Source organism: Diceros bicornis, chromosome 20, assembly GCF_020826845.1.
Source record: "Diceros bicornis minor isolate mBicDic1 chromosome 20, mDicBic1.mat.cur, whole genome shotgun sequence".
NCBI classification, from domain to species: Eukaryota; Metazoa; Chordata; class Mammalia; order Perissodactyla; family Rhinocerotidae; genus Diceros; species Diceros bicornis.
In genome coordinates this window covers 18,799,244-18,825,641 of record NC_080759.1, presented here as the reverse complement: position 1 = coordinate 18,825,641, position 26,398 = coordinate 18,799,244, and the positions used below count along the sequence as shown (strand labels likewise).

At 37.2% G+C, this 26,398-nt stretch overlaps 1 protein-coding gene across 4 annotated transcripts in view; it reads left to right on the top strand.

The window, feature by feature from the left end:
- Positions 1 to 26,398, top strand: part of GPBP1 (GC-rich promoter binding protein 1) — an 80,870-nt gene that overhangs the window by 28,372 nt on the left and 26,100 nt on the right. For all 4 annotated transcript variants that reach the window (XM_058564053.1, XM_058564052.1, XM_058564054.1 and 1 more), the window contains exons 3-5: positions 13,154 to 13,273; positions 24,146 to 24,269; positions 24,408 to 24,631. In XM_058564053.1, the coding sequence (XP_058420036.1) occupies positions 13,211 to 13,273; positions 24,146 to 24,269; positions 24,408 to 24,631 (411 nt within the window). In that variant the 5' untranslated portion in view covers positions 13,154 to 13,210. The remainder of the gene's footprint in view (positions 1 to 13,153; positions 13,274 to 24,145; positions 24,270 to 24,407; positions 24,632 to 26,398) is intronic.

Genomic DNA, 26,398 nt, shown 5'->3' with positions numbered 1-26,398 from the left:
ATCAGTTATGATTTGCAAATATTTTCTCCCATTCTGTCAGTTGTCTTCACTTTCTAGATGATATCCTTTGCACAGAAGTTTTAATTTTCATGAAGTCCAATTTCTTTTTTCTATTTTTACTTATGCTTTTATGTCATATCTAAAAATCCATTGCCAAATCCAAGGTCACGAAGCTTTACCTCTGTGTTTTTTCCTGATAGTTTTATAGTTTTAGCTTTTATAGTTAAGTCTTTAATCCATTTTGATTTTATTTTTGTATGTGGTGGGAATAGGGGTCCATTGGATATTCAGTTGTCCCAGCATCACTTGATGAAAAGACTGTTCCTTCCCTCACTGAATGATCTTGGCACTTTTGTCAGAAATCAATTGGCTGTACATGTGTGATTTTATTTCTGACTCTCAGTTCTGTTCCATTGATTTATATATCTGTCCTTACACCAGTATGATGTTTTAATCACTGTAGCTTTGTAATAAGTTTTGAAATAGGGAAATGAGAGTAACTATATTTTCATTTTTCAATATAGTTTTGGTATTTCTGGCCCCTTGCAGTTTCAGATAAATTTGAGAATGGCTTCTCAGTTTCTGTAAAAAAGGTTGTTGGAATATTAGTAGCGATTATATGTTTGTAGATCATTTTGGGTAGTATTGCAATCTTAACAATATTGAGTTTCCCAGTCCTTGAACATAGGATGTCTTTATATTTAGGTCTTTTAAATTTTCTTTCAGCCATGTTTTGTAGTTTTTAGTGAACATATACCTTCTCAGTTAAACTTATTCCTAGATATTTTATTCCTTTGGGTGTTATTGTGAATCAAATTGTTTTTTTCGTTTCTTTTTCAGATTGTCATTGCTAATGTATAGAAATACAACTGAGTTTTCTGTGTTGATCTTGTATCCTGCAATGTTGCTGAATTTATTAGCTTCAATAGTTTTTTTCATGAGATCATGTCATCTGTGAATAAGTATAGTTGTACTACTTTTTCCTTTCCAATTTGAATGCCTTTTATTTCTTTTCTTGTCTAATTGCTCTAGCTAGAACTTCCAATACAATGTTGAATAGCAGTGGTGAAAGCAAGTATCCTTGTCTTATTCCTGATCTTGGAGAGAAAGCTTTCAGTCTTTCACCATTGAAAATGATGTTAGCTATGGTGTTTTCATAGATGCTCTTTATCAGGTTGAGTAAATTCTCTTCTATTCCAAGTTTGTTGAGTTTTTATCATGAAAAGGTGTTGGATTATGTCAAATGCCTTTTCTGCACCAGTTGAGGTGATCATATGATATTTTTCCTTCCTTTTGTTAATGTGGTGTATTATATTGATTGAGGATCCCTTTGCTCTCTTGCTGCTTTGATGATTCTCTTGTATTAGGCTTTTGGCGGTTTGATTATAATGTATCTCGGTGTGAATGTTTTTGTGTTTATTTTTCTTGGAGTTTGGTTTGCTTCTTGGATATGTATATTTGTGTCTTTATCTGATTTGTTAAGTGTTCAGCCATTATTTTTTCAGATACTGTTTCTGCCCTTTTCCTCTCCTCTGGTCTCTTGGAACTTCCATTGTGTATGTTAGTATGCTTGATGATGTCCCATATGTCTTTTTGGCTCTGTTCAGTTTTATTGTTTTTTCCTGCCTGATCCTCAGACTGATAATTTTAATTGACCTATCTTCAGTTTCTCTGATTCTTCCTTCTGCTGGCTCAAATCTGCTACTGAAATTGTCTAGTGAAATTTTCATATCAGTTATTGTGCTTTTTGGCTCCAGAATTTGTTTGGTTCCATTCTATAATTATCTCTTTATTGATATTTTATATGTTGAGACATTGTTCTCTGGTTTCCTTCAGCTCTTTGTATTTAAGACAATTGATGTCTGTGCTTCATTAGGTACAGTTTCTGCTAAATTATTTTTTATTTCTTTTTTTCCTGTCAATGGGCCTACTTTCTTGTTTCTTTGCATGCTTTGTGATTTTTTATTTTTTTTTGTAGCAAATTGAACATTTTGAATATTGTAATTTGGAGACTCTAGAAATATTTTTTTCACTATCCTTCAGGGTTGGTTGCTGTGGGTTGTAGTTGTGTGTTCATTTAGTGACACTTTTAACCTGTTTTTGCAAAGTCTGTATTCTTTGTCTTGAGTAGTCTCTCAAGTCTCTGTCCCTCAGCTTGTGGTCACCTAGTGTTTTGTTGTTGTTGTTTTGAGAGAATATTTTAATGAAATTTAAAAAATTAATGCAGAAACCCATGATGAACAAAATATAAAAGTTTACCATCACGATCAGTATATTATCTTGTCTAAAGATTTCAGAACCTTCACACATGGGCCAAGCTAGAAACTGTTATTGCTCACCGCACAGCTGAGACAGGTTGCAGCCTTTAATAAGACTTTACTAAAGGTTCAGTGGTTACAGAAAGTAATTTCAATGCAATACAATAGCACTTTTATTTCAGCTGTCCATGGATACTCCTGCTCTCAGAGCTCTTCAAACAAGAGCCATCTTTACTGTGTTCAGCTAATGTTTTATTATAGATGCATGTCTGGAGCCAAAAAAGGAATAAAAATAAAGAGAAGGAAAAAGTTAAGAACTCTCCCAGTCTTTGCCTCTTGGGTCTGTGTTGAGGCATTTCTTCAGTGTTCAGCCATGTCGTTTATGACTGTCTTAGCCTTCACTTTCTGCTTTTGCTGAATCTAAAGATCAGCCAGGGGTGAAAGCTTAGAGTCTTCTCAGGTCTTTTTCTGAGTATGTGTCTTGCCCTGGGCATTTTTGTGGTTTTCTAAGTTCCCTGGGATAAGGGAGTTTTTTGTAATGCCATAATTTGCCAAAGAAATTCTCTCTCATGCTTTTTTCCCCAGGCTTTGAGTGTGCTGTTGTTTACTTGGTTGCAAACCTTTGTCCCTGGCAGGGGGCTGTTCATTTGCCTTACCATGTTTTGGAGGAATGGCCTCCGCATAGCAACTTTTCCTTCCACATTAGGCAAAACAAAGGCAAGTGCCTCTTGTCATTCCTCTGGTAGCCCCAAGACAGATTTACACGGACAAACGTAATTCTGTGAGAATAAAGTCTACTCTGCTCACTTCTGAACCAGAGACTGGATTTGGGGTCTTCAAGACCTCCACTGTATGCAGCAGAGATGTGAGTCAAGGGCAAGTCAAAATGTCACAAAACTTTCCTACTGTTTTCAAGTTTTTGTTTCATTGACATAGTGTTTGCTTGGTTTCTGTAAACCTTCGACTTTTTCAGAGTTCTGACAAAGTTGATTCTGACAGATTTTGCTTGATTTTTTGGTGTTTCTGTGGAGGGCTAGGCTCTTGGAGTTACATATTTGAGCTTCTGTGTTGATATCCTTCACATGTCTTTTCTCATTTTTAATGCTCAAATTGTCTCTGATTTGGCCAGTGGGAACCCATTGAAGCTGGTTACTGTGTCCTTTTGATATTTCCCAATCATTATTTGGACACTTCCTTGCTTTTTGCTATAACAAAATATTCCAGGCTTATTTTGTCATCTTCTTTTCCCATCTTTGAAATCAGCTATTTCTCAAAAAAGCCCCAGTTTCTTTTAGTGGAAAAATACATATACACATAAACAGAAATATTTACCTTTGTGATATACATGAATGTTAATATCTTAATACTATTAATATGTGACCTTGAATTAATTATTATTCATACTGACACAACACCACAGCATTCACTCTAGTTTTCACCCTTCCATTATTAGTTACTGCCTTCTTTGACAGTATGAAACTGTTTGTGTTATTCTAAATATATTTACTTATTTGACCATTTCCCCTGTATATAACCAATCTTCTCTTGTAGCTGCTGCCCCCTCACCCATGTGGGACACTCTCCTCTCCCTTCTTAGTCTCTTGACTCCCTATTCTAGCTGCTTTCTTCCTCCCACATGGATGCTTTCCCCATCTTTTTTGGGCTCAAAGCCCCATCCCTGACTTTCTCTCTGCATGGATGCCCTTCCTCACCCTGGTTTGACGCTGACATCCTGTGCTGGGCCTCTCCTTTGTGTTGATACCTTCTCATCCCTACTCTGGATCTAACACCTAGTGTGGATTCCTTAGCTCCTTTGCTTTGCCGCATCTAATAGCTTTAGGCCTGAATTGGGAAGAGGAAGACTCCCCCTTTGTTTTTTTTTTTAATAATTTTATTGAGGTCATAATGGTTTATAACATTGTGTAATTTAGGTGTACATTATTATTTATCAGTTTCTGTATAGCCTCCATTGTGTGCACCACCAATAGTTTTTTTCTTTTTGTGACGAAGGCTAGCCCTGAGCTAACATCTGATGCCAATCCTCCTCTCTTTGCTGAGGAAGATTGGCCCTGGGCTAACATCTGTGCCCATCTTCCTCTATTTTATATGGGATGCTGCCAAAGCGTGGCTTGACAAGCGGTGCGTCGGTGCGCACCCGGGATCTGAACCTGCGAACCCCCGGGCCGCCAAAGCAGAGCGTGTGCATTTAACTGCCGCGCCACCAGGCGGGCCCCCCCCAGTAGTTTTTTATCCGTCAACATGTATATGTGCCCCTTTACCTATATGTATATTTGCCCACCCTCCAACCCCCTTCCCGTCTGATAACCACTAATCTGTTCTCTTTATCCATGTGTTTCTCTTCCACATATGAGTGAAATCATACGGTGTTTGTCTTTCTCTGAGTTATTTTGCTTAACGTAATACCCGCAAGGTCCGTCCATTTTGTTGCAAATGGGATGATTGTGTCTTTTTTATGGCTGAGTAGTATTCCATTGTGTGTGCGTGTGTGTGTGTGTGTGTGTGTGTGTGTGTGTGTATACACCACATCTTCTTTATCCATTCATCAGTTGATGGGCACTTGGGTTGCTTCCACATCTTGGCTATTGTGAATAATGCTGCAGTGAACATGGGAGTCCATAAGTCTCTTTGAATTGTTGATTTCAAATGCTTTGGATAGCTGGATCACATGGTATTTCTATTTTTAATTTTTTAGGAAATCTCCATACTGTTTTCCATAGTGGGTACACCAGTTTGCATTCCCACCAGCAGTGTATGAGGATTCCCTTTTCTCAACATCCTCAACAACATTTGTTATTTTTTGTCTTGGTAATTATACCCATTCTAACAGGTCTAAGGTGATAACTCATTGTGGTTTTGATTTGCATTTCCCTAATAATTAGTGATGTTGAACATCTTTTCATGTGCCTGGTGGCCATCTGTATATCTTCTTTGAAAAATGTCTGTTCATATTCTCTGCCTGTTTTTTGATTGGAATGTTTGTCTTTTTGTTGTTGAGTTGTATGAGTTCTTTATATATTTTGGAAATTAACCCCTTTTCGGATATATGATTTGCAAATATTTTCTCCCAGTTGATGGGTTGTCTTTTCGTTTTGTCCATGGTTTCCTTTTCCTTGCAGAAACTCTTTAGTCTGATGTAGTCCCATTTGTTAAGTTTTTCTTTTGTTTCCCATGCCTGAGTAGACATGGTATTCGAAAAGATGCTGCTAAGACCGATGTCGGAGACCGTACTGCCTATGTTTTCTTCTAGGAGTTTTATGGTTTCACGTCTTACATTCAAGTCTTTAATCCATTTTGAGTTAATTTTTGTGTATGGTGTAAGATAATGGTCTACTTTCATTCTTTTGCATATGGCTGTCCAGTTTTCCCAGCACCATTTGTTGAAGAGACTTTCCTTTCTCCATTGTATGTTCTTGGCTCCTCTGTCAAAGATTAGCTATCCATAGATGTGTGGTTTTATTTCCAGGCTTTCAATTCTGTTCCATTGATCTGTGTGTCTGTTTTTGTGCTAGTACCATGCTGTTTTAATTACTATAGCTTTGTAGTGTATTTTGATGTCAGTAATGGTGATACCTCCAGCTTTGTTCTTTTTTCTCAGGATTGCTTTAACTGTTCGGGTTCTTTTGTTGTTTCATGTAAATTTTAGGATTTTCTGTTCTATTTCTGTGTAGAATGTCATTGGGATTCTGATTGGGATAGCATTTAATCTGTAGATTGCTCTAGGTAATATGGACATTTTAACTATGTGTATTCTTGCAATCCACGTGCCTGGAATATCTTTCCATTTCTTTATGTCTTCTTCGATTTCTTTCAATAATGTCTTATAGTTTTCAGTGTACAGCTCTTTCACCTCTTTGGTTAAAAAAAATAAATTTTATTCTTTTCGTTGTGATTGTAAATGGGATTGTATTCTTGAGTTCTGTTTCTGCTAGTTTGTTATTAGTGTATAGAAATGTAACTGAGTTTTATAAGTTGATTTGTACCCTGCAGCTTTGCTGTAGTTGTTGAGTATTTCTAATAGTTTTCTGGTGAATTCTTTAGGATTTTCTATATGTAGAATCATGTCATGTGCAAACAGAGAGAGTTTCACTTCTTCCTTTCCAATTTGGATCCCTTTTATTTCTTTTTCTTGCCTAATTGCTCTGGCTAAAACCTCCAGTACTGTGTTGAATAGGAGTGGCCAGAGTGGGCACCCTTGTCTTGTTCCTGTTCCCAGAGGGATGGCTTTCAGTTTTTCACTGTTGAGTGTGATGTTGGCTGTGGGTTGTCATATATGGCCTTTATTATGTTGAGGTACTTTCCTTTTATACCTATTTTATTGAGAGTTTTTATCATAAATATATGTTGGATCTTGTCAAATGCTCTCTTGGAAGACTCACTTTTTAAATGAAATCTATTAATATATTAAACTAAGCTTATACCAAAGGAGTATTCCACAGATCTTCTGTAAAGAGAACTAAGGAGGAATGTGAATTGTTGGCTTCTAGTTGTTGCTTTCTTAATGAAGGAATGTTAGTTTGGCTAAGTGTTTGAAAATTTTAACCTTATTCAAGTGTTGTATGTAGGTAGTCTGTTAGTAAAGGATAGTTGTCTTTTTATAACTTGAACAGTTTTCAGTTTGTATCTTGCAAGGTAAGTAGTAGTTATCTCAATTTTAATGAAGAGAAGAAACTGAGAATCTGATGTTAATTTGGCAAGGTTGTCCAGTCTAGTAACAGGTTGAGCTGATTTGAGTCCAGGACTGTTGAACTCTGAAGCCTGTTCTCTTTTTTAAACATCTGTACTCTGCCTCTAGTTAAAATGTCTTAGGTATTGGTTGACTTTGGGTGTTTTTGATGGGCTTCATGACTTTAAAGCCTATTTATTTGAAATATAAACTATTATAAAGACAGTAAGTTCAATGTTCATTCTGATGAAATCAATTTGAGTAAGTTTTTCTTTGAAAATATTTGGCACAAATTTGGTGGGTTTAGAAGTAAAACATTACAAGAAATAGAGAAAATGTCATCTATGTGTACTTGTTGCCAAAGTGTATTATTTTTCACTCTGACGAATTATATTTTAGACTTATTAATTAGTGATCTGTTTTTTTTTTTTTGTCAGACATGTACACTTAAAAAAATGTACAGAATTTATATTAGGGTTTTTTTGGAACCAATTTTCCTCTAGGGAATTTTTATTGTCGGTGGTTCAGACTTCAGGCATGGATTTATGAACAAGTTATAAATTGGGTGGGATATGAGAAATTAGGGTTTTCATACTAGCAGCATCTAAAAATCTTAACTCTGTGTCCACATGGAACCTTCACACTTGATGAGGGAATCTGGTAGAAGATTCCTAATAAGCTGGAATCCCTGGAGTGTTAGTAGGGTTGCTGATTTGCTTCCCCTCCCGCTCCTTGGTAGTATTCTCCTGTATGTGCCAGTTGATATATGTGTAAAGGAAGTATATAAACTTTTTTTTTTTTTTGATGAGGAAGATTGGCCCTGAGTTGTCATCTGTTGCCAGTCTTCCTCGTTTTGCTTGAGGAAGACTGTCGCTGAGCTAACATCTGTGCCCATCTTCCTCTATTTTGTATGTGGGACACCACCACAGCATGGCTTGTTGAGTGGTGTGTAGGTCCCTGCCCGGGTTCCCTACCCGTGGACACCGGGCCCCCGAAGCGGAGCTCATGAACTTAACCACTCCGCCAGCGGGTCAGCCCCATAAACATTTTTAATTAGTGTATTTCTAACGTTGTTATTTGTATTAGTTTGCTAGGGCTGTCATAACAAAATATCACAAACTGGGTGGCTTAAACAGAAATTTATTTTCTCATAGTTTTGGAGCCTAGAAGTCCAAGATCAGGATGCTGGCAGGATTGGTTTCGTCTGAGATGCCTCTCGTTGGCTTGCAAATGGCCACCATCTTGCTCTCTCTTCATATGGTCTTTTCTCTGCTTGTGCAACCCTGGTGTGTTTCGGTGTGTCCAAGTTTCCTCCTCTTAAAAGGACATAGAGGATTGGAATAGGACCCACCGTAACAGCCTCATTTAAGTTAATTATCTCTTTCTTCAAATATGATTACATTCAGAGGTACAGGGGTACAACTTCCACATACGAAATTTGGGGTAGGGGATGGGACACAATTCAGCCCATAACATTATTATATAGGGGAAGGAAAATGCAATGAAATCAGATGGCACAAAGCACAGTTAAAAGAAAGTGAATAGGGTGGAGCTTTTGAAACTTTAATTTGCCTTTACTCATGTAGAGGAGTAAAATTTCTTTTTCATTCTACACTCCTAGGTCTCTGGGTAGGAGAGCACTTGATGGAAAAAACTAATGACTTTTTGGAAAGATAGATAAATGGGCCCCCAGGAGAACTGATGCGAGAAATGATAGTTTGTGGCAGTGTCTATGTGTGGTGCCAGTTTTTGTTTTTGTCTCTCGGTTAGAGAAGATTAGAGTTGCTCCAGGGGAGGGGATTGAAAAGTTTTTTTAGGAGGCTCTGCTTTTAGGTAAGTAAGGGATTTCAGGAACTCAGATGCCTTCAGCTCAAAATTATCCTTATGTCAAAGTGGCATGTTTTGGGTTGGCATATCCTTATCCCTTCATACACTTGTGTAAATGCCAAAATATTAACTAGTATTGCTGTTTATCTTTTTTCAGAACATGAAAACTTCTGTCATTAGGTATTCATACTTTAAGAACTAAAATTAAAATTCATACAGACATTATAGAAATGAATAGATAATATTAGTTTGTCTCCCAGGGATAGTTTTTAGTATATAACTTCTCACTTAGCCATTGTTTTGGATGAGGCCCCATTTAAAATAATAAGCTTTAAGTTATTGGTTATTTTATTTAGGTCCTCTGTAGTTTCTTGTGAAATGTTATTTTGTATATAAAATAATAAGCTATAAAAGCAATTTTTCTTTCCCATTGAGTTATTGGAACTATAATTTTAAGAGTTTATAGGAAAAAGTTGTTGGGAAAGTAACATCCTATTACAAAACAGTTCACTATTTAGCTTCAGGTCAAAATAGATAATAAAAATACTTTATACTTGGAAAACTATTAGAAATAACCAACAACTACAGCAAAGTTGCAGGGTACAAAAATCAGTTGCATTTCTGTATGCTAATAATGAACTAACAGAGAGCTCAAAAAGATAATACCATTTACAATTGCATCAAAAAGAGTAAAATACCTAGGAATAAATCTTACCAAGGAGGTGAATGACCTATACAATGAGAACTACAAGACATTGAAAGAAATCGATGATGACATAAAGAAATGGAAAGATATCCCATGCACGTGGATTGGAAGAATAAACATAGTTAAAATGTCTATATTACCTAAAGCAATCTACAGATTCAGTGCAATCCCAATCAGAATTCCAATGACATTCTTCATGGAAATAGAAAAAAGAATACTAAAATTTATATGGAGCAACAAAAGACCCCAAATAGCTAAAGCAATCCTAAGAAAAAAGAACAAAGCAGGAGGCGTCACAATCCCTTACTTCAAAACATACTACAAAGCAGTAGTAATCAAAACAGCATGGTACTGGTACAAAAACAGACAACACAGATCAATGGAACAGAATTGACAGCCCAGAAATAAAACCACACAGATACGGACAGCTAATTTTTGACAAAGGAGCCAAAAACATAACAATGGAAAAAGGAAAGTCTCTTTCAATAAATGGTGTTGGGAAAACTGGACGGCCACATGCAAAAGAATGAAAGTAGACCATCTGCTATCGCCATACACAAAAATTAACTCAAAATGGATCAAAGACCTGAAGGTGAGACCTGAAACTATAAAACTCATAGAAGAAAATATAGGCAACACACTATTTGACATTGGTCATAAAGGAATCTTTTTGGATGACATGCCTACCCAGACTAGGGAAACTAAAGAAAAAATAAACAAGTGGGACTTTATCAGATTAAAGAGCTTCTACAAGACAAATGAAACCAGAATCAAGATAAACAGCCCACCAGCTGGGAGAGAATATTTACAACACATACATCTGACAAGGGGTTGATCTCTATAATATATAAAGAACCCACAAAACTGAACAACAAAAAAACAACCCGATCAAAAAATGGGCAGAGGAAATGGACAGACACTTCTCCAAAGAAGATATACAGATGGCCAATAGGCAGATGAAAAGATGTTCAACATCATTAATCATCAGGGAAATGCAAATCAAAACAACACTAAGATATCACCTCACGCCCGTTAGAATGGCTATAATCACCAAGACAAAAAACAACAAATGTTGGAGAGGATGTGGAGAAACAGGAACCCTCATACCCAGCTGGTGGGAATGCAAACTGGTGCAGCCTCTATGGAAAACGGTATGGAGATCCTTCAAAGAATTAAAAATGGAGATGCCGTATGATCCAGCCATCCAACTACTGGGAATCTATCCAACAAACCTGAAATCAACAACCCAAAGAGGCTTATGCACCCCTATGTTCATTGCAGCATTATTCACCATAGCCAAGAAGTGGAAGCAACCTAAGTGTCCCTCGACTGACGATTGGATCAAGAAAATGTGGTGTATATATACAATGGAATACTACTCAGCCATAAAAAAAGACAAAATCGTCCCATTTGCAACAACATGGATGGGCCTGGAGGGTATTATGTTAAGTGAAGTAAGCCAGAAGGAGAAAGACAAACACTGTATGATCTCACTCATATGTGGAATATAAACCAACACATGGACAGAGAAAACTGTATTGTGGTTACCAGGGGCAATGGGGGTGGGGAGTGGGCACAAGGGGTGAAGGGAGTCATATGTATGGTGATGGACAAACCAAAATGTACAACCCGAAATTTCACAATGTTAAAAACTATTAAAACATCAATAAAAAAATACTTTATACATCCTAGAACACTTCAGTATTTATTTTTATTTCAGAAGACTGTGGAATGTTATATAAGATGGTAGTAGAATTAGAGCTCAGATTGCCTGAATTTTTATGTAGTTCATTTTGATTAGTGTACTCTTAAAATCTTGGCATTTGTTTCATAGGTGTTTAATTGGAATTCGTCTCCGATTTTTCAGATTTTCTACCCCTGGCCCATATGAGCATTTAGCATTTTAAGCATTTCCACTACCATAGGGAATTAACCAGTTGTATCTATTTCTTGTATCTGGCCACTCTTAACCTTTCTTTTAATAGACAAGTACGGTTTGGGATAGTAGAAGTAGAATAATTCTGTAATATCTTGAGACTCTTCTTTTTTTTTTTGTTTTTGGTAAGTATTTTAGGAAATTGTTATGGTTTTAAATTCTGCATAGTGCTTACATTTGAAAGAAGAATTTGAAAAAGGGAGATTAACAATGGTATTGATCATTTTGTTTTTTAAAATTAACAATGGTATTGATCATTTTTTTAAAAATTTCACTTTTGAGATTATTATGCAATTGTAAATATAAAACATTTGTTATTATTAAACTTAGACCTTTTTGTATTGATGTCATAGTTTATAACATGGTGAGATTCCAGTTGTACATTATTATTTGTCGGTCACCATATAAATGCACCCCTTCACCCTTTGTGCCCACCCCCCAACTCCCTTCCCCCTGGTAACAACCAAACTGTTCTCTCTGTCCGTGTTAAACTCAGACATTTTGATGTTAAGAAAATTTGATTTTTTTCCTTGACTAATAGTCGAAGCTCTGTATTGAAAAGAGTACAGTTGCCCAGTTGGCTTCTTGCCTTGTTTTAAAAAAGAACTATCAATTTATTATGTTTAGATTGGGCTGGCAACTTGAAGCTTTTATTGATGCAATTGAGAGAGGTTCCCAAAAAGTTAAATTTAGAATGCAGAAGTTTCTAAAATATTTGAGATGCCCATTGTGATGATTGTAATAAAAAAAAACTTTCAATTATGAAAATTTTCAAACATACGTGTCGGTAGAGAGAAGAGTTTTTATATACCTCTTTGTACCAACATTTGTAAACATATGGACAAAATTTCTTTCAACTGTATCCCTATTCAGCACTCCCTGGTTTATTTTAAAGCAAATTCCAGGTGTATCAATTTCATTGTAAAGATTTCAGTATGTTTTTCTTTTATATACCATCATCGCACTAACCATTATCACATCTAAAATGATTAATAATTTCTTCGTGTCATTTAATATTCAGTTCATGTTCAAATTTTTGATTGTTTCATATTTTTGTTTTTCAAAGGTTGATTGGTTTGAGTAAGATTATAAAGTTTACCGATTGTATTTGATTGATCTGCCTATTGAAAGCCATTTATTTGTTGAGGAAACAAGATCGTTTGACCTGTAGAATATCGTGTGATCTGTATTTGGTGGATTACTTCCCTCAGATGTCCTTTAACTTGTTTCTTTGTGTTGAATTTCCTGCAAATTGGTAGTTAGATTTCAGATTCCATATGGGGTGGGGGCAAGAATACATCATAGATGGATGGTGCTGTGTTCATCCTATTGTGTCACATCAGGAGACACTTTAGTCTATTTGTGATAAGACCATTGTAGTTTTTAAAAATAAATTTTATTGAGATATAGTTTATTTACAATAAAATTAGCTAGTTTTAAGTGTACGCTTTGATGAGTTTTAACAAATGTGTACATTTTGTATAACCATCACTGCAATCAAGATGATACCTTATTATCTTGAAATTTCCTCCTTTCCTTTGCAGTCATTCCCTTTCTCTCCAGACCCTCCACCCCCCCTCCACTAGTCTAGTTTCTATCATTATATTTTTGCCTTTTCTAGAATTTCATTACAAATGGAATCTTATAGTAGTAAGATCGTTATAATTTAAAGGAGATATAGGTTAACAGGATAATTTTGGCCAGGAGCTACAGGTCTAATTCCTTCCATTTTTATACAACAGGGACTTGCCATGAGGTGTTGAAGCCTTGTTTCACTGAGTCGGAGAGACTGGACCTAAATGGCGCAGCATGACTTTGCTCCAGCCTGGCTTAATTTTCCTACTCCACCGTCATCAACAAAGGTACCCTTTCTTGCATCTCACTGTTTTCTTTTTGTCTGTCTGCCTCTTTTGTTCATATTTTGCACAAATGTAGTTAAAATGTGAAGGCTTAATACTTTTGCAAAGAAATACTTTTTCTATTACTAAGTTATTTCATGTTTAATCTATTGATTTTTATTATTTAAAAAGTCAGTTTTCAATATACCATCAGCATACCAAACCATTTACCTCAGAGTTGTCTTTTATATTAATTGAAGTTCCACACATTTTAATTCAAACTAGTTAGATACGTGGAACATTACTTTTGCATCTTACCTTTTTCTATACTGTTATTCTGATAACTTGCTTTACTTACTTTCCTATAGATAATATGTTCAAAAGAAATCGGAGGTTTCTGAAGTCTTTCCATGTAACCAGAAGACTTCTTTTTCAAATAAATAAGATTGAATGGCACATTACTAAAATTTCAGTAGTGATGAGAACTTTGCAACATTGTTACATATCAGGACTCACTAATCTAAGAAATGTTTATTTTACTTAAAAACCAAAACAGAATAGTTGGTATAAGACTTGCTAGGCATTGAAATTGTCATCCACTTATAAGACATGCTAAGAGGGATCTTGGAATTGGTTAGAATCAATCTACTTGTCTTAATAGCTGTCTTCCACTTTGTTTTTTCCGTAGAGGATCTTGATCATCTGCTTGCCTACTATGTTAATCAAGCTCTACTATGCTAAGGCATTCATTTAGGACATTTTGGAGTATAGGCAGTACTTATAAAACAGTTTATTAAAAAGAGCTCTTCTGGGGGGCCGGCCCGGTGGCGCAAGCGGTTAGGTGCGCGCGCTCCGCTGCGGCGGCCCGGGGTTCGCTGGTTCGGATCCCGGGCGCGCACCGACGCACTGCTTGGTAAGCCATGCTGTGGCGGCGTCCCATATAAAGTGGAGGAAGATGGGCACGGATGTTAGCCCAGGGCCGTCTTCCTCAGCAAAAAAAAAAAAAAAAAAAAAAAAAAGGAGGATTGGCGGATGTTAGCTCAGGGCTGATCTCCTCACAAAAAAAAAAAAAAAAAAAAAGAGCTCTTCTGGGAACAATTTTATAATTTGGAAAGTTGTTCTCCAATAAGGACTTGTCAGATCATAATAAATTTGGCCCATAATATATTGAAAAAGGTGCATTGGAGTGAGAAAATTCTGTTAGATAATTTTAATGTTTGAAGATGGATCTTAATGAACACATAAACTGACCTTAGTTTTTACAGATGGATTCTCTGGAAGGTTAATTGACTTGCCTGTTTTCACATAATTAGAGTGAGCCTAGATTAGAATCCAGGATGTATTTCCGATTCTGTACTCTTGACTCATTTTGGAATTCTGTACAATGATTCAACATTCCATTTCATAGACTACAAAATGGGATTCGACGTTGTTAGGGAATGACTTCTACTGATTAAGCTACTGAGATCACTTCTTACGGACTCTGCCCCTTTTCTTCTTATGTGTAGGTCTATGGAATTTGCTTCCTTGTCTCCGCCCCCCCCCCCCCCAGCTGCTCTCCTGTATCCTTTTAGTGGGTTCATTTTTTTTCAGGCCTACTTCAGAGCCTGGATACATATGAGTTTCCTGCTTTCCCCTTTATTTTCTTTTTCTCTTTTGTTCATTTTCTTTGAAATAAGTGTAAGACTTACTTTCATTTTTAAGCAGATTGATAAAAATTACCAGTGCCTGGAAAGTTAGTTATAATACGTTAAAAAGCTTGAGAATAATTTTTGTCTTCATCTAGTTGTTAATCTGAGTTGATTAGTAAGATTGACTGTTGTTGTTACATGTGGTAAAATTCTTACTGCTTTCTAGAACCTGACTCTTGATCTGGATATAGGCCCTCATGAATGATGATAGTGATTTTGAGAATTAGGATTGCCTATTCTAAATTCTCAATTATTATAGTTTATTCTAAATTACCTCCAGAAAATGGTATCATTTTAAACTCTTAACTAGCAGTATTTGAAACTATTTTCTTAGACCTTACCCAAAGTGGTTTTGAAAAACACAAGCATGCACCTTTTAGTAATGACGACTTTTCTTATACCATCTATCTTATCCTTTCATCTCTCAAAAATCACTATTTGTGGATTCTCGTTTATAATTAACCTCTTGCTTTCTGCCAGAGCCCTCTTAATCTTATCCTGAATAAATGGAACGGACATTAATTACTGTTGGGTTCTCTATTCCAACTTAATGGAAGTCTTTCATTTATTTGTGGTTTGAAGAGATGATATGAGGACTTGAATTAAGGGTAAAAATGTTTTCAGAACTGCATCAGTAGTTTTCTGAGGTGTTTAGAATTTTAGCACCATCATGTGGTGAAATTTTAAACTGCATATGGTTGATTTTATGTCTGTGACATAGGACATTGGCTTTTGAACAGTTGATTGGGACCCAGTAAGAAGTAAATTATTATTATTTTATTTTTTGGTGAGCAAGATTGGCCCTGAGCTAACATCTGTACCAGTCTTCCTCTGTTTTGTATGTGGGTTGCTGCCACAGCGTGGCTTGATGAGTGGTGTAAGTCCACACTCGGGATCTGAACCTGCGAACCCCAGGCTGCCAAAGCAGAGTGCGTGAACCTAACCACTATGCCACCAGGCCATCCCCAAGAAGTAAATTTTAGTAATGTTTTTGTATGCACGTAGATATAACTAAAACAAAAGTCATATAGCTGTTGTGCACTCATATTTTCTCTTGTGGTCTTCTGTTCTTTTGTATTCCATTAGAAAACGCAAATTGCTACTGATTTCATCATCCTTTAATAGGTCCTGACCTGCAGTTTCAAAAGAAGCATTTTTTATTATTGAAGGAATACTGAGCTGAAATGGTTGTAGATACTGAAAAATTTAGATACCTTTTTAGATATCCCTTTGTTTTAGATGCTTTTTCTTCATATCACCTTACTCTAGGAAGGATGATAAAATGATCACTGCACTCAGGCTGAGGTATCCTTTCATAGTAGTAATCCTTTGAAGACGGAAGATCCCAGGGGTATGGTTTTAAAAGAGTAGATGGGTGGTTAGAGATAGAAACCGAAAGTAGGGGAATTTTTATTTTTTTTAAATAAACAAAACAAAAAAATAACATGTTTTGATGAGATTGCACTACAGTCAATACATTTTCATATTCGTATTCAATATTCTTTACTTCTGTTTCTAAAACAGTAGTGCTTTATTGATTCTTTCATGGCAGTATTTAAAAAATGATTAATAACTGTACCAAAACTTTCCTTCATTCATGTAAGCAGTGTCAGCTTGCACTGAAAATATGTGCTGTTTAAACTTCAGGCTAAGAGGGGATTAGAAAATTCAGGCAGACTGGCAGCTGAGTTCATTGAAACTTCTTGTTTACTATGTCGAGATTGTTTTGTTTATGAGGCAGATTTGTCCTAAGCCCACATCTGCTGCCAATCTTCCTCTTCCTGTGGGCCACCACCACAGCATGGCCACTGTCAGATGAGTGGTGTAGGTCCATCCATGCTTGGGAACTGAACGGGGGCTGCTGAAGCGAAGCACACTGAACTTAACCACTAGGCCACTGGGGCTGGCCCCTAGAGTTGTATGTTAACGACTGATTCAGATGTTCTGGGCAACAGAGAGAGAAAATTGTTAAACCATTTTTTAAAGGAATCCAGAAAAAGGTTTCAAAGGTATAAAAGGGCAAGGGATAGAGATAGTCTCTTCCTTGCTCATTGTAATCTTCTAACGTTTCTTGAGTCTTTACTACGTACCAATCACTATGTAAAACACTTTACGTGAAGGCTAACGAAAACGTAAGAAAGTAAATACTCTGTTTTTTCCCCGTATTTTCAGATAAGCGAACTGAGGTTGAGAGAGAGAAGTAACCTGCCCCAAAGTGCTAGAACTAGGATAGAAATTTATGTGTGCCTGATTTTAAAATTTATCAGTTTGATAACTTTCTTTTCTTGATTATTAGGTAGTAGACTAATTTTCAGAACTGAAATATCAGGATGCTTTTATGCATATACCAGAATATATTTTTATTCTGGTTTGGATAAACACATGAAATTGCCTTTTTTTCCCCTTCTAGGATGGCATCTCCCATATCTTTCTGTAGTTAGTACATGAGAATCTATTAGTACATGGGACTCTAACTCTTTTCAGTGGCTATATAATCTTTTATTAAGTGGATTTGCATGGATTATTTAATTAGTTACCTATTAATGAACTAAGCTGCAGGAATGTCTGGGCATCTCTTGAATATATTTGTAGGGTAAATTCCTAGCAGTAGAATCAGTGGATTAAAAGGTTTGTACATTTTGATAGTGCCTAATTGCTTTCCCTCCAAAAAGGCTGTACCAATTTATAATCCCATCAAAATTTTGTGAGGCAGCCAGTTTTTTCAATTTTGGCAACACTGGATGTTTTTACATTTTTAAATCTTTGTAAATTTGTATGAAAAACAATACTTCTTTGTTTTGATTTGCATCGTTTAATTATGGTTGAGCATGTTTTTGTTAGGAACTGTTTCTAAGAACTGCTTGTTCATGTAATCTATAATAGCTCTTTTCATATTGAGGCATTTGTTTGCCATATATATTGCAAATATTTTCCTACAGTTTGTTGGTTTTGACAATTTTTTTTAAAAAACCATGTGGAAGGTTTTAATGAAATATTTAAACATACAAAGAAGTATAGAAAATAAGTAAATGAACACTTACTAACCATACAAGGTAGGAGTAGGATTGGATAGGAATTTTTTAGGCCACTGTTCCTCCAACTTTAATGGATAAAAAATAACCTGAGGATTTTGTTAAAATGCAGATTCTGATTTTAGTAGGTCTCGGATAGGGCCCTAGTTCTAACAATCTTCAAAGTGATATTGATTCTGCTTGTCTGTGGACCACACTATGAATAGCAAGGCTCTAATCTATAGTTAGGAGAAAAATTGCTAGGAGTTGATTAGATATTGCTGCATTCCTCTTCCATGTGGTGTACTGACTTATACTCTTGTGGGCTGTGTATAACTATTCTCTTTACTTTATACTCTTGCCAAGACTTTGTCAGATTATCGTAGTCCACATTTTTTGCCAGTCTTTGTTACAGGATGAATTTTCTCTGTTTCTTGGACATTGGGTTACATTTCTGTGAATTGCCTGTTCACATCCTTTGTTTATTATTTCTTTGGGTTGCTTTTCTTTCATATTGGCTTAGGAAATACGTACATATATATGTGTGTATATGTATGTATGTATATATGTACATGTGTATGTCATCTTTAATGTCTTTAAAGTTACATAGTTGTTTTTCAGTCTTGCATGTATTTCACTAGATGTATTATATTGTAATACTTATTTTAAATGCTATTTTAAAAAGCTTTCTTATTAAGTCTTTGTTGCAGCTATATTGTATCTTGTGTTAGTATTGTATCTAGCAACTTGGATTAATTCTTATTCTGTGATGTCTTGGATTTTTTAATATGGACAGTTACTTGTTCACAAATAATATCAGTTTTCTTTCTGCCTTTTCATTCCTGTCGCTTGTATTTCTTTTTCATATTTTACTTTGCTGGCTATATGTCAGAGTCTGAAGGGTCTGAGATTTTATCCCACTTGCAAGCTAACAAGCTAGCCTGTTACTGTTTCATGAATGCCAATAGAAGACATGAGATTCCTGGGTCAGAGACAAAGAACTTTATTACTCATGGCACAGTAAACAGCATAAGCATGATGTTGGCACTAAAACCTTTGAGAGTTGACCTGGAGGGGCCCAGGTGGATTCTACCCTTGTACTGGGTGGGTAATCTACCACATTTATAATAAGCCTGCTCTTGGTCCTTGAGAAGGATATTACCTATCCCTCAGTGTTGCTCTCTGCAAACATAACCCTCAGAAATGGGCCAAATATAGAGCAGTCAAGGCCTTGCATTCTTGGCATACAAATAAGAACGTGCTGGGATGCTCAGGGCCCATGGTGGATTGCCTGTCGCAACAATCTGCCCATCAGCCCTACATGTTCTTGGCTGAACTTGAATTTTCACATGATTGTACTACTTTGTCTGCCACTCTGATTAGTTTGACTAGTAGAGGCTAGAATCAAATCCATTTAATTTGTCTTATACAGCATTTCATTAAGGCTACTATCAACATCCCAAACAGCAGGATGAGGCCAGGATTCAGCCAACTATGAATAAGTCCTAGGGGGCACCAGTAGATGATTTTTTTCAGCCAGCCAGTGTATGGCCTAAGGCCACTCTATTATCCACTAAAATCTACTCAAGGGAGTTTAAACCAACCTGATACTTGGTGTCATTACCTACAATTGTAGGGACAATAGATGGGCCAAAAAGCAGCCCTCATCCTTAATAGAAGACATTCTGTGGCTTATTTTCCCCCACATACAAGCACACCACCTGAAAGGACACCACTACAGATTGGGATTTGTTGTTAAACTTGATGTGGATTGCTGTTTCATTAGTTTGGTTAAGAAACATGGACATTGTCAACATGAGTTGCAACCTCAGTTGCCATTAATGGCATAACCTAAGACCACTCAGGTGCTAGGAGAATCACATGAATTTTTATCAGAATGAAACAAGGTTGTGTGGGGTTTGAGTGTTATTTATGCATTCACATTCAGGAGCTGCTGTTGACATCAAGCATAGCAAAATAGTTAAGGACTGTCCATGGCCACATGTATTTTTCTGATTTCAAAGAATATGGATGGGGATGACAAATCTAGCAGTTGGTCAGTGTGTTATCCCCAGCTGCCATTTGATTCAGGCAGTGGTGCTGGTTCTATGGCATAGAGCATTTAATTGTTCTTTCTTCCTGCACCTTCTGGGGTCAAAAATGTTCCCTTTCCAGGTATTGAGGTTTTTGCTCTCCCTCTACAGCCATGAAATCAGTGTGTCCCATTCCAATAGGTCTGACATCGTTTAAAAAAGATCCTCTACTTGCACCCAGATTTTTTTTATCTGGAATTGGATGTGAGTGGGACAAGGACATTTTTAAATAATTTGCAGAGGCCCATTATAACCTTCACCTTGTAGGGGCACTGTAGGGGGGACTCAGTGAAAAGTGTTCTCAAGCAAATGGTCATTATCTACAGATCTAGGACCATGTCGGTCCAACAAGAGAATCTAGGTGGCCTAGATTGAATTCCCTAGGTTCCTTTTTGGTTAGGCCATCACCCTGAGGGGTGGCCTGGCCTGCAGGTGCTCTTAGGGGAAAGAAAGAAACATCCTGTTCAGGGATAATCAGGGCAGAATCCTGAATTTTTGAAAGAGGTCTGTATAATCTCCTAACTTCACTTCTTTCAACCTGATTACTATCCAGGAAGTGGCTAAGAGGAGATGATCTTCTTTTGGCTATTCTGCATTAGTTGACCAAACTGTCTTTCTCTGGTGTGTGAGATGAGAGATGTGGAGTTGTAGATTGTTCTGAGTTCTGAGGAGACTATTTGAATGCTGGACAATACTGGATGCCTGTGGATAGTGGGGAGTATGGAATGTCCATTGAGTACTTTGAATATTGGCCCATTGCAGGGTGACCTTTTTGACAAAAGATGTAGTTTATTGGACTATTAGTGGTCCGGAACACCAAAAATGTGGATTAATTTCAAGAGTCACAATAGTGTGATCTGAGTTAGCCAATCAGACTGCAGTAGCAACACCGCAACCTGAATAAGTTTTAACTGTGATGAGACACCACTGATAGCTCCAAAAAGTGGTCGAAGGTTTGATGTAGTTCCCCTTATGTGATATGGCCTGCTTCACAGTGAGACAAATGGACCAACTTTTGCAGGAGTCACAAGTTGGCATGCAGTGGTGGCTTCTGCATCAGAACGATCAAGTCCTTTATTTTGTGACCAGTCTATGATAGTGGATATATTCCATGTCTGGTGTGATGATGGATCTAGGTAGCATGCTGCAGGCTTGATGAGCATTTTAATTTCAGTCGTTCTTGATACCATTCACTCTCATCAGACAGCAGTCCTTACTGTGAGTATCTAGAGGAGTGACTCAGATTTTCTCAGCAGCTGCAGTTTCCCACAGTTTGAGACCCCAAAGAGATGTCTTTAATCTGCCAGTCTGTAGTTTTTCCGGTGACAGACTAGATGATTAGGCCATTGGCAACAGCCCAAGAGTCAGAAAAATATAAAATGTCTAGTCTTTAAAATATTATTTAAGGCAAGGGTCACAGCTTTCATTTTAGCCCATTGTGCTGACTGGCGCTTACCCATTTGGTTTTCCAGAGTTGTTGGGGCTGGATGGCTGCTGCCACCCAGTGGACACCATCATCTTTTAACTTAGTTGAACGATCAGTGAACCAGGTCCAGGTGTTTAGGGGAACTTCTGTGATTTGAGAGCCTTATTGAACCAGCGGCTTGTTACAGGTGACAGGGAAGGGAATAAGGTTTATCTTAAAGGGTAGTTGCCACTTCTTCAAGCAAAACTGAACTGTCCCTAGGGCCAGGCCAGCTGCATCTTTGAACACACCATTTCCATTTGATCAAGTGCCCTGGTGGGTGCTTTTTTTCCGTTAGTCCTTAGTTTGATTGTTTGCTTTCAATAAGAGCTCAGCAGTAGAGTGAGAGCCACATTCACTTTAAAAAAAAAAAAAGGAATGTATTTGGTGTGTATGTCAGGCAGATGGCACTACTGTACTGGGAAATAGCCTCTGAATACTCCAGTAGCTGTGAAGTCTTCAACTGTATCTCTGTCTCTGGTTTGGTTTTCTTTTCTTTCCTTCTAGGAGCCTATACTCTTTTTGCCAGACCGCTTGAAAGGGAATAGGAATCACCTGTCAACCTGTGGCATTCCCTGAATGGGAGAATCTTGAGCATTTTCAGTACAAGTGTATAACATTAGTACCAACTGTAAAATACAACACCAGTATATTGAATTGGTCTAAAGGCTTCACCTGCAAGATCACTTGAATTTCCTTTTCCTGCTGCTGAATTTTCTCTAAACTCCATTAGTTAAATTGGGATACTAGGGTACCATTTCTCACTATGGGGACACAGATTAAGGAGTTTAGTACATGTGTATCAGGGCTACAATCTAAGCTTTCGGGAGATTACGTGATTTCTTCAGCTGGCAGTGTGGGAAAGTGCAGGGTGCAGGAGAAGACTACCCCTTTGGGGATTCTGTGGGTGGCTTGGAGGCTATTTGTTTCTCTTCTAGCTCCTCAACCCAGGTTTGGGGTTTCCTCCTCTCCTGTGTACCTCCTGGCTCCAGCAAACACCCAGGCTGGTGTCTTTCCTACTCCCATGCACCGTGGCTTTGCTCCACACTCCTCAATGCCAGTGCTTTCAGCCACCCCTATGCTTAGTACTGTCTTCTTGCTGTGGGAGTGAGTAGGATGGTGACTTGGGTGCCTGTGTCCAACAGAGCTATAAAAGTTTGTCTCCTTCCTTAAGTTCCGGCATACTCGACTTTCTTGTTAAAGTAGCTGAGGTCAATGTAGTGGGGAGGGAAGGGATCAGGGAGTACAAAGGGCACAGAACACTTCCACTCCAGGAAGCTAGGCTCTTCATTTACTTTGTTTCCAGTAGGCAGCAGTAGTTCAGCCTTAACAAATTTACTTCTAATGTTTTCAGTTCTTCCAAACTTGATATCCTCATTACTGACAGTATTTATTTCAGCTTTGGAGACCCCTTGATTCAGCAGCCACAGCCATATATTGCCTTTCAGCTGCGACCTCATCGTCATGATAAAACATCTCTTCCTTCTACTTAGAGAAAGTTACAACAACCAGAGCACCATTTGTACACCTTGTTTCCATCCTATCTCTTGCCAGTTGGCCACTAAACAGTGAGGGACCCTTACTCTTCCACCCATCACTTGGACAAGAGCAGTTACTGCCGGATCCTGGAGAGTCTTCTCATGTGCCCTAATCTGGCCCAGGAGACCCTTGTCTTTTTTCAGAAAATTTTATTTATCACCAAAACTGTTAGGGTCTGTGAAGGGTCTGGGTTTTTATCCTAGTTGCAGCTTAGCAAGCTAGCCTGTTAACTGGTTTCATGAATGCTGGCAGAAGACATGAGATGACAAGGACTTTATCTTTCACAGCAGAGCAGCAGCATGAGGATGAGGTGAGGGCCAGTAGGGGAACCAGCACTAATAAGTTCCACAGCGCCAGTGTGGAAGGAACCAGCTGGATGATATGGGTGTATGCAGTGGGTTTGCATTGCAGCTGAGGAACTCCACTCTTTGTCCTGGAGGGAACTGTAACATAAGTACAACCCAGAGAAATTGTCAAGATGTTAAAAGTTGGGAGTTTTGATTGTGATTTTGTCAGATTAATGGATTAATACTGGGGAAAACCAGCAACTTGTATAAATAGTTATGACTTCTATGTTTTTTATACATTTCTAATTTTTTAAATAGTTTTTACACGTTCTTTGATAAAGTTTTTAAACATTTGCTTTGGGGGAAAGGAATTTGGAAATAAATCTAGAGAACTTAAAATAGAACTGTAGCTTCATTTGCCATAATTTCTGATATTGAAAACCTTGAGCTATTTAAATCAAGTAGCATATGATACAGAATATTACATTTTGTTGTAAGAGAAGTACGCACTATATTTTGCCTTTTTTCCCTTATGGTGGCATTTTACCTTAAAGTTTTTGGGTAAGGAGATGTAGTTGTTGAGCTCTTTCAGAATGGTGCTCTTGTTTCCATTAAGTAGAAGAAAATAGACCAACAATAGAATCCATCTTATAAGTTACCAGTTACCAAACATTGAAAATAAGTGCAAAATGTTCTTCTTAACCATTTAAAATTTCTGGAAATAAACTAAGCCCCAGAGTATTATTAGTTTTTAAAGTTATATTTAGGTTTTATATGAAAGTTTACCTATATTCTTATAATTTGTTTCAGTCGTCATTGAATTTTGAGAAACATTCTGAAAACTTTTCATGGACAGAAAATCGTTATGATGTGAATCGTCGACGACACAACTCTTCAGATGGCTTTGATTCTGGTATTGGACGTCCTAATGGAGGTAAAATTTGCTAAGGAATGAGAGAGGGTAATTTTAAGGATAAGCTTCTTAATGTTCTTTTAAGAATGTTTTGTGATTGAATCTTTAAGTATAACCATCTTCTTTGAATTTATAATACTTTACCGTTATCAAATAAAGGTAACTTTGGAAGGAAAGAAAAAAATGGATGGCGTACACATGGAAGAAATGGTACTGAAAACGTAAATCATCGAGGGGGATATCATGGTGGAAATTCCCGTTCTCGTAGCAGTATTTTCCATTCTGGAAAAAGCCAAGGACTACATGAAAACAACATACCTGACAATGAAATGGGGAGGAAAGAAGAAAAGAGAGAACGCAAACAGTTTGAGGCTGAGGATTTTGTAAGTTTCTTGTAATTTTGATACAAATGAGGTTTCTGCAAGTACCATTTTAGCATCAAGGCTTTCTCTTGAGATTTTAATCAGTATAGCTTATTTTCTACAGAGGTCACTCTTGACGGGCCCAATTATTTTTAATCCTTACATTTTATAAGGTTTTTGTTCATAATTCTCCCCTCCTCCAGTTCCCTCCCTTCTTCCCTCCTCCTTATTCTTGTGTCTCACTGTGTGGTCTTTAAAAACTTTTGATAAATTTATGCCGTTTTATTCAAAGTGCATCATAATGTTATCTCTAAAAAGCTGTCAAGCTTTTGGAAAGAATGTTTACCAGTGTATTTTACCTAGATGGTCTGTTTTAAGTAACAGTTGATTTGTTTATATATGACCCAGGTTAGCTCTCCTTGTCTTTCAGCTACTTTCTCTATTCAAAAGTTTCATTGTGGTCAGGGAAGGCAAACTAATTATTAGCTTAGGTCAGATACAATTAGGAATGTTAACTCCACTACTGAAAACAAATATGAACCAATAAGAAACAAAATTTTCTTAATGTTTTCCTTTTCCTAGATCTCACTATGTGGCTTATCTAAAACATTATGCTTAAGTTACATAAAAATTGATCTAGTGTACAATCTTAATATAGTTGTACTATATTAAGTTGTACTATATTAAGGATTCTTGTGATTCATTCCTAGTAATTTATTTTTTTGTATACATTGTTCATTCTTCATTTAACGTATATTTGAGTGGCTCTATGAGTCTAGCTGTTATTGGCCCTCAGAATACATAGGTGAACAAGATAGGGAAAGTCCCTACTCTCATTGAATTTCTATTCTGTGGGGGACATTCAGAACATAAAAAGAAAAAGTAGTATTTTGCACAGAATTTAGACGGGAAGTTACTGGGTGGCTACTTCGGTTTGGGAAGTCAAGAGAGATTTCTCTAGGAAAGTGACATTTAATCTGGGACCTACATAATAATAAGGAGAGAGCTTTTAAGACTGGTAGGAAGAGGGAAAGAGCTAGTGCAAAGGCCCTGAGGTCGGAGCGAGCTTGTAGTGTTGAAGGGATAAAAATAAGGCCACTATGGGTAAAGAGTAGTATTACCAGGTTAGAGAGGTAGGAAAGGGTTTCAATTGAGCAAGGCTTTTGCAGATAAAGGTAGAGAATTCTATTTTACTTCCAGATGCAGCAGGAAGCTTCTCTGGAGGGAAGTCATGTTATCTGATTTTAGTTTGTTAGTAGACTGTGCCAGTTTTTGTATCTTAAATGGATTACAGTGAGAGCAGGGAGACCAGCTAGGAAGCAGTGTCAGTAGTTCAGGAGAAGGCGATGGCTTTAACTGGGTAGCTGTGGTAAGTGAAGATAAATGATTTTGGATATGGTTTGGTGGTAGAATGGGTGGAGGGTGGATGTGAGAGAATTTGATAGATTGGATTTAGGGCAGGGGAGTGGTGAGGGAAAAAACCTTCTTTGGTCTTGTGATCAAGTAACCTTGGAAATCGCTACGCCTTCCCATTTTCGTGGTCCATTTTTTCCACTTGCTTGTTACCATAAAATGGAATTTTTATTATATAAACAAACCAGGAGTGATAATAGTATGCTCTCACAATGTTGTGAGGATTAAATGAGCGATACACGTGAATCACTTAAATAATGCCTAACCCATAGCAAGCACTCAATAAAACCTAGTTGTTGCTGTTGTTGTTATTATACCCCATCTCCACTTCTAAGATGGTGGGCTTCAACTATTACAATTCTAGACCTGGAATAT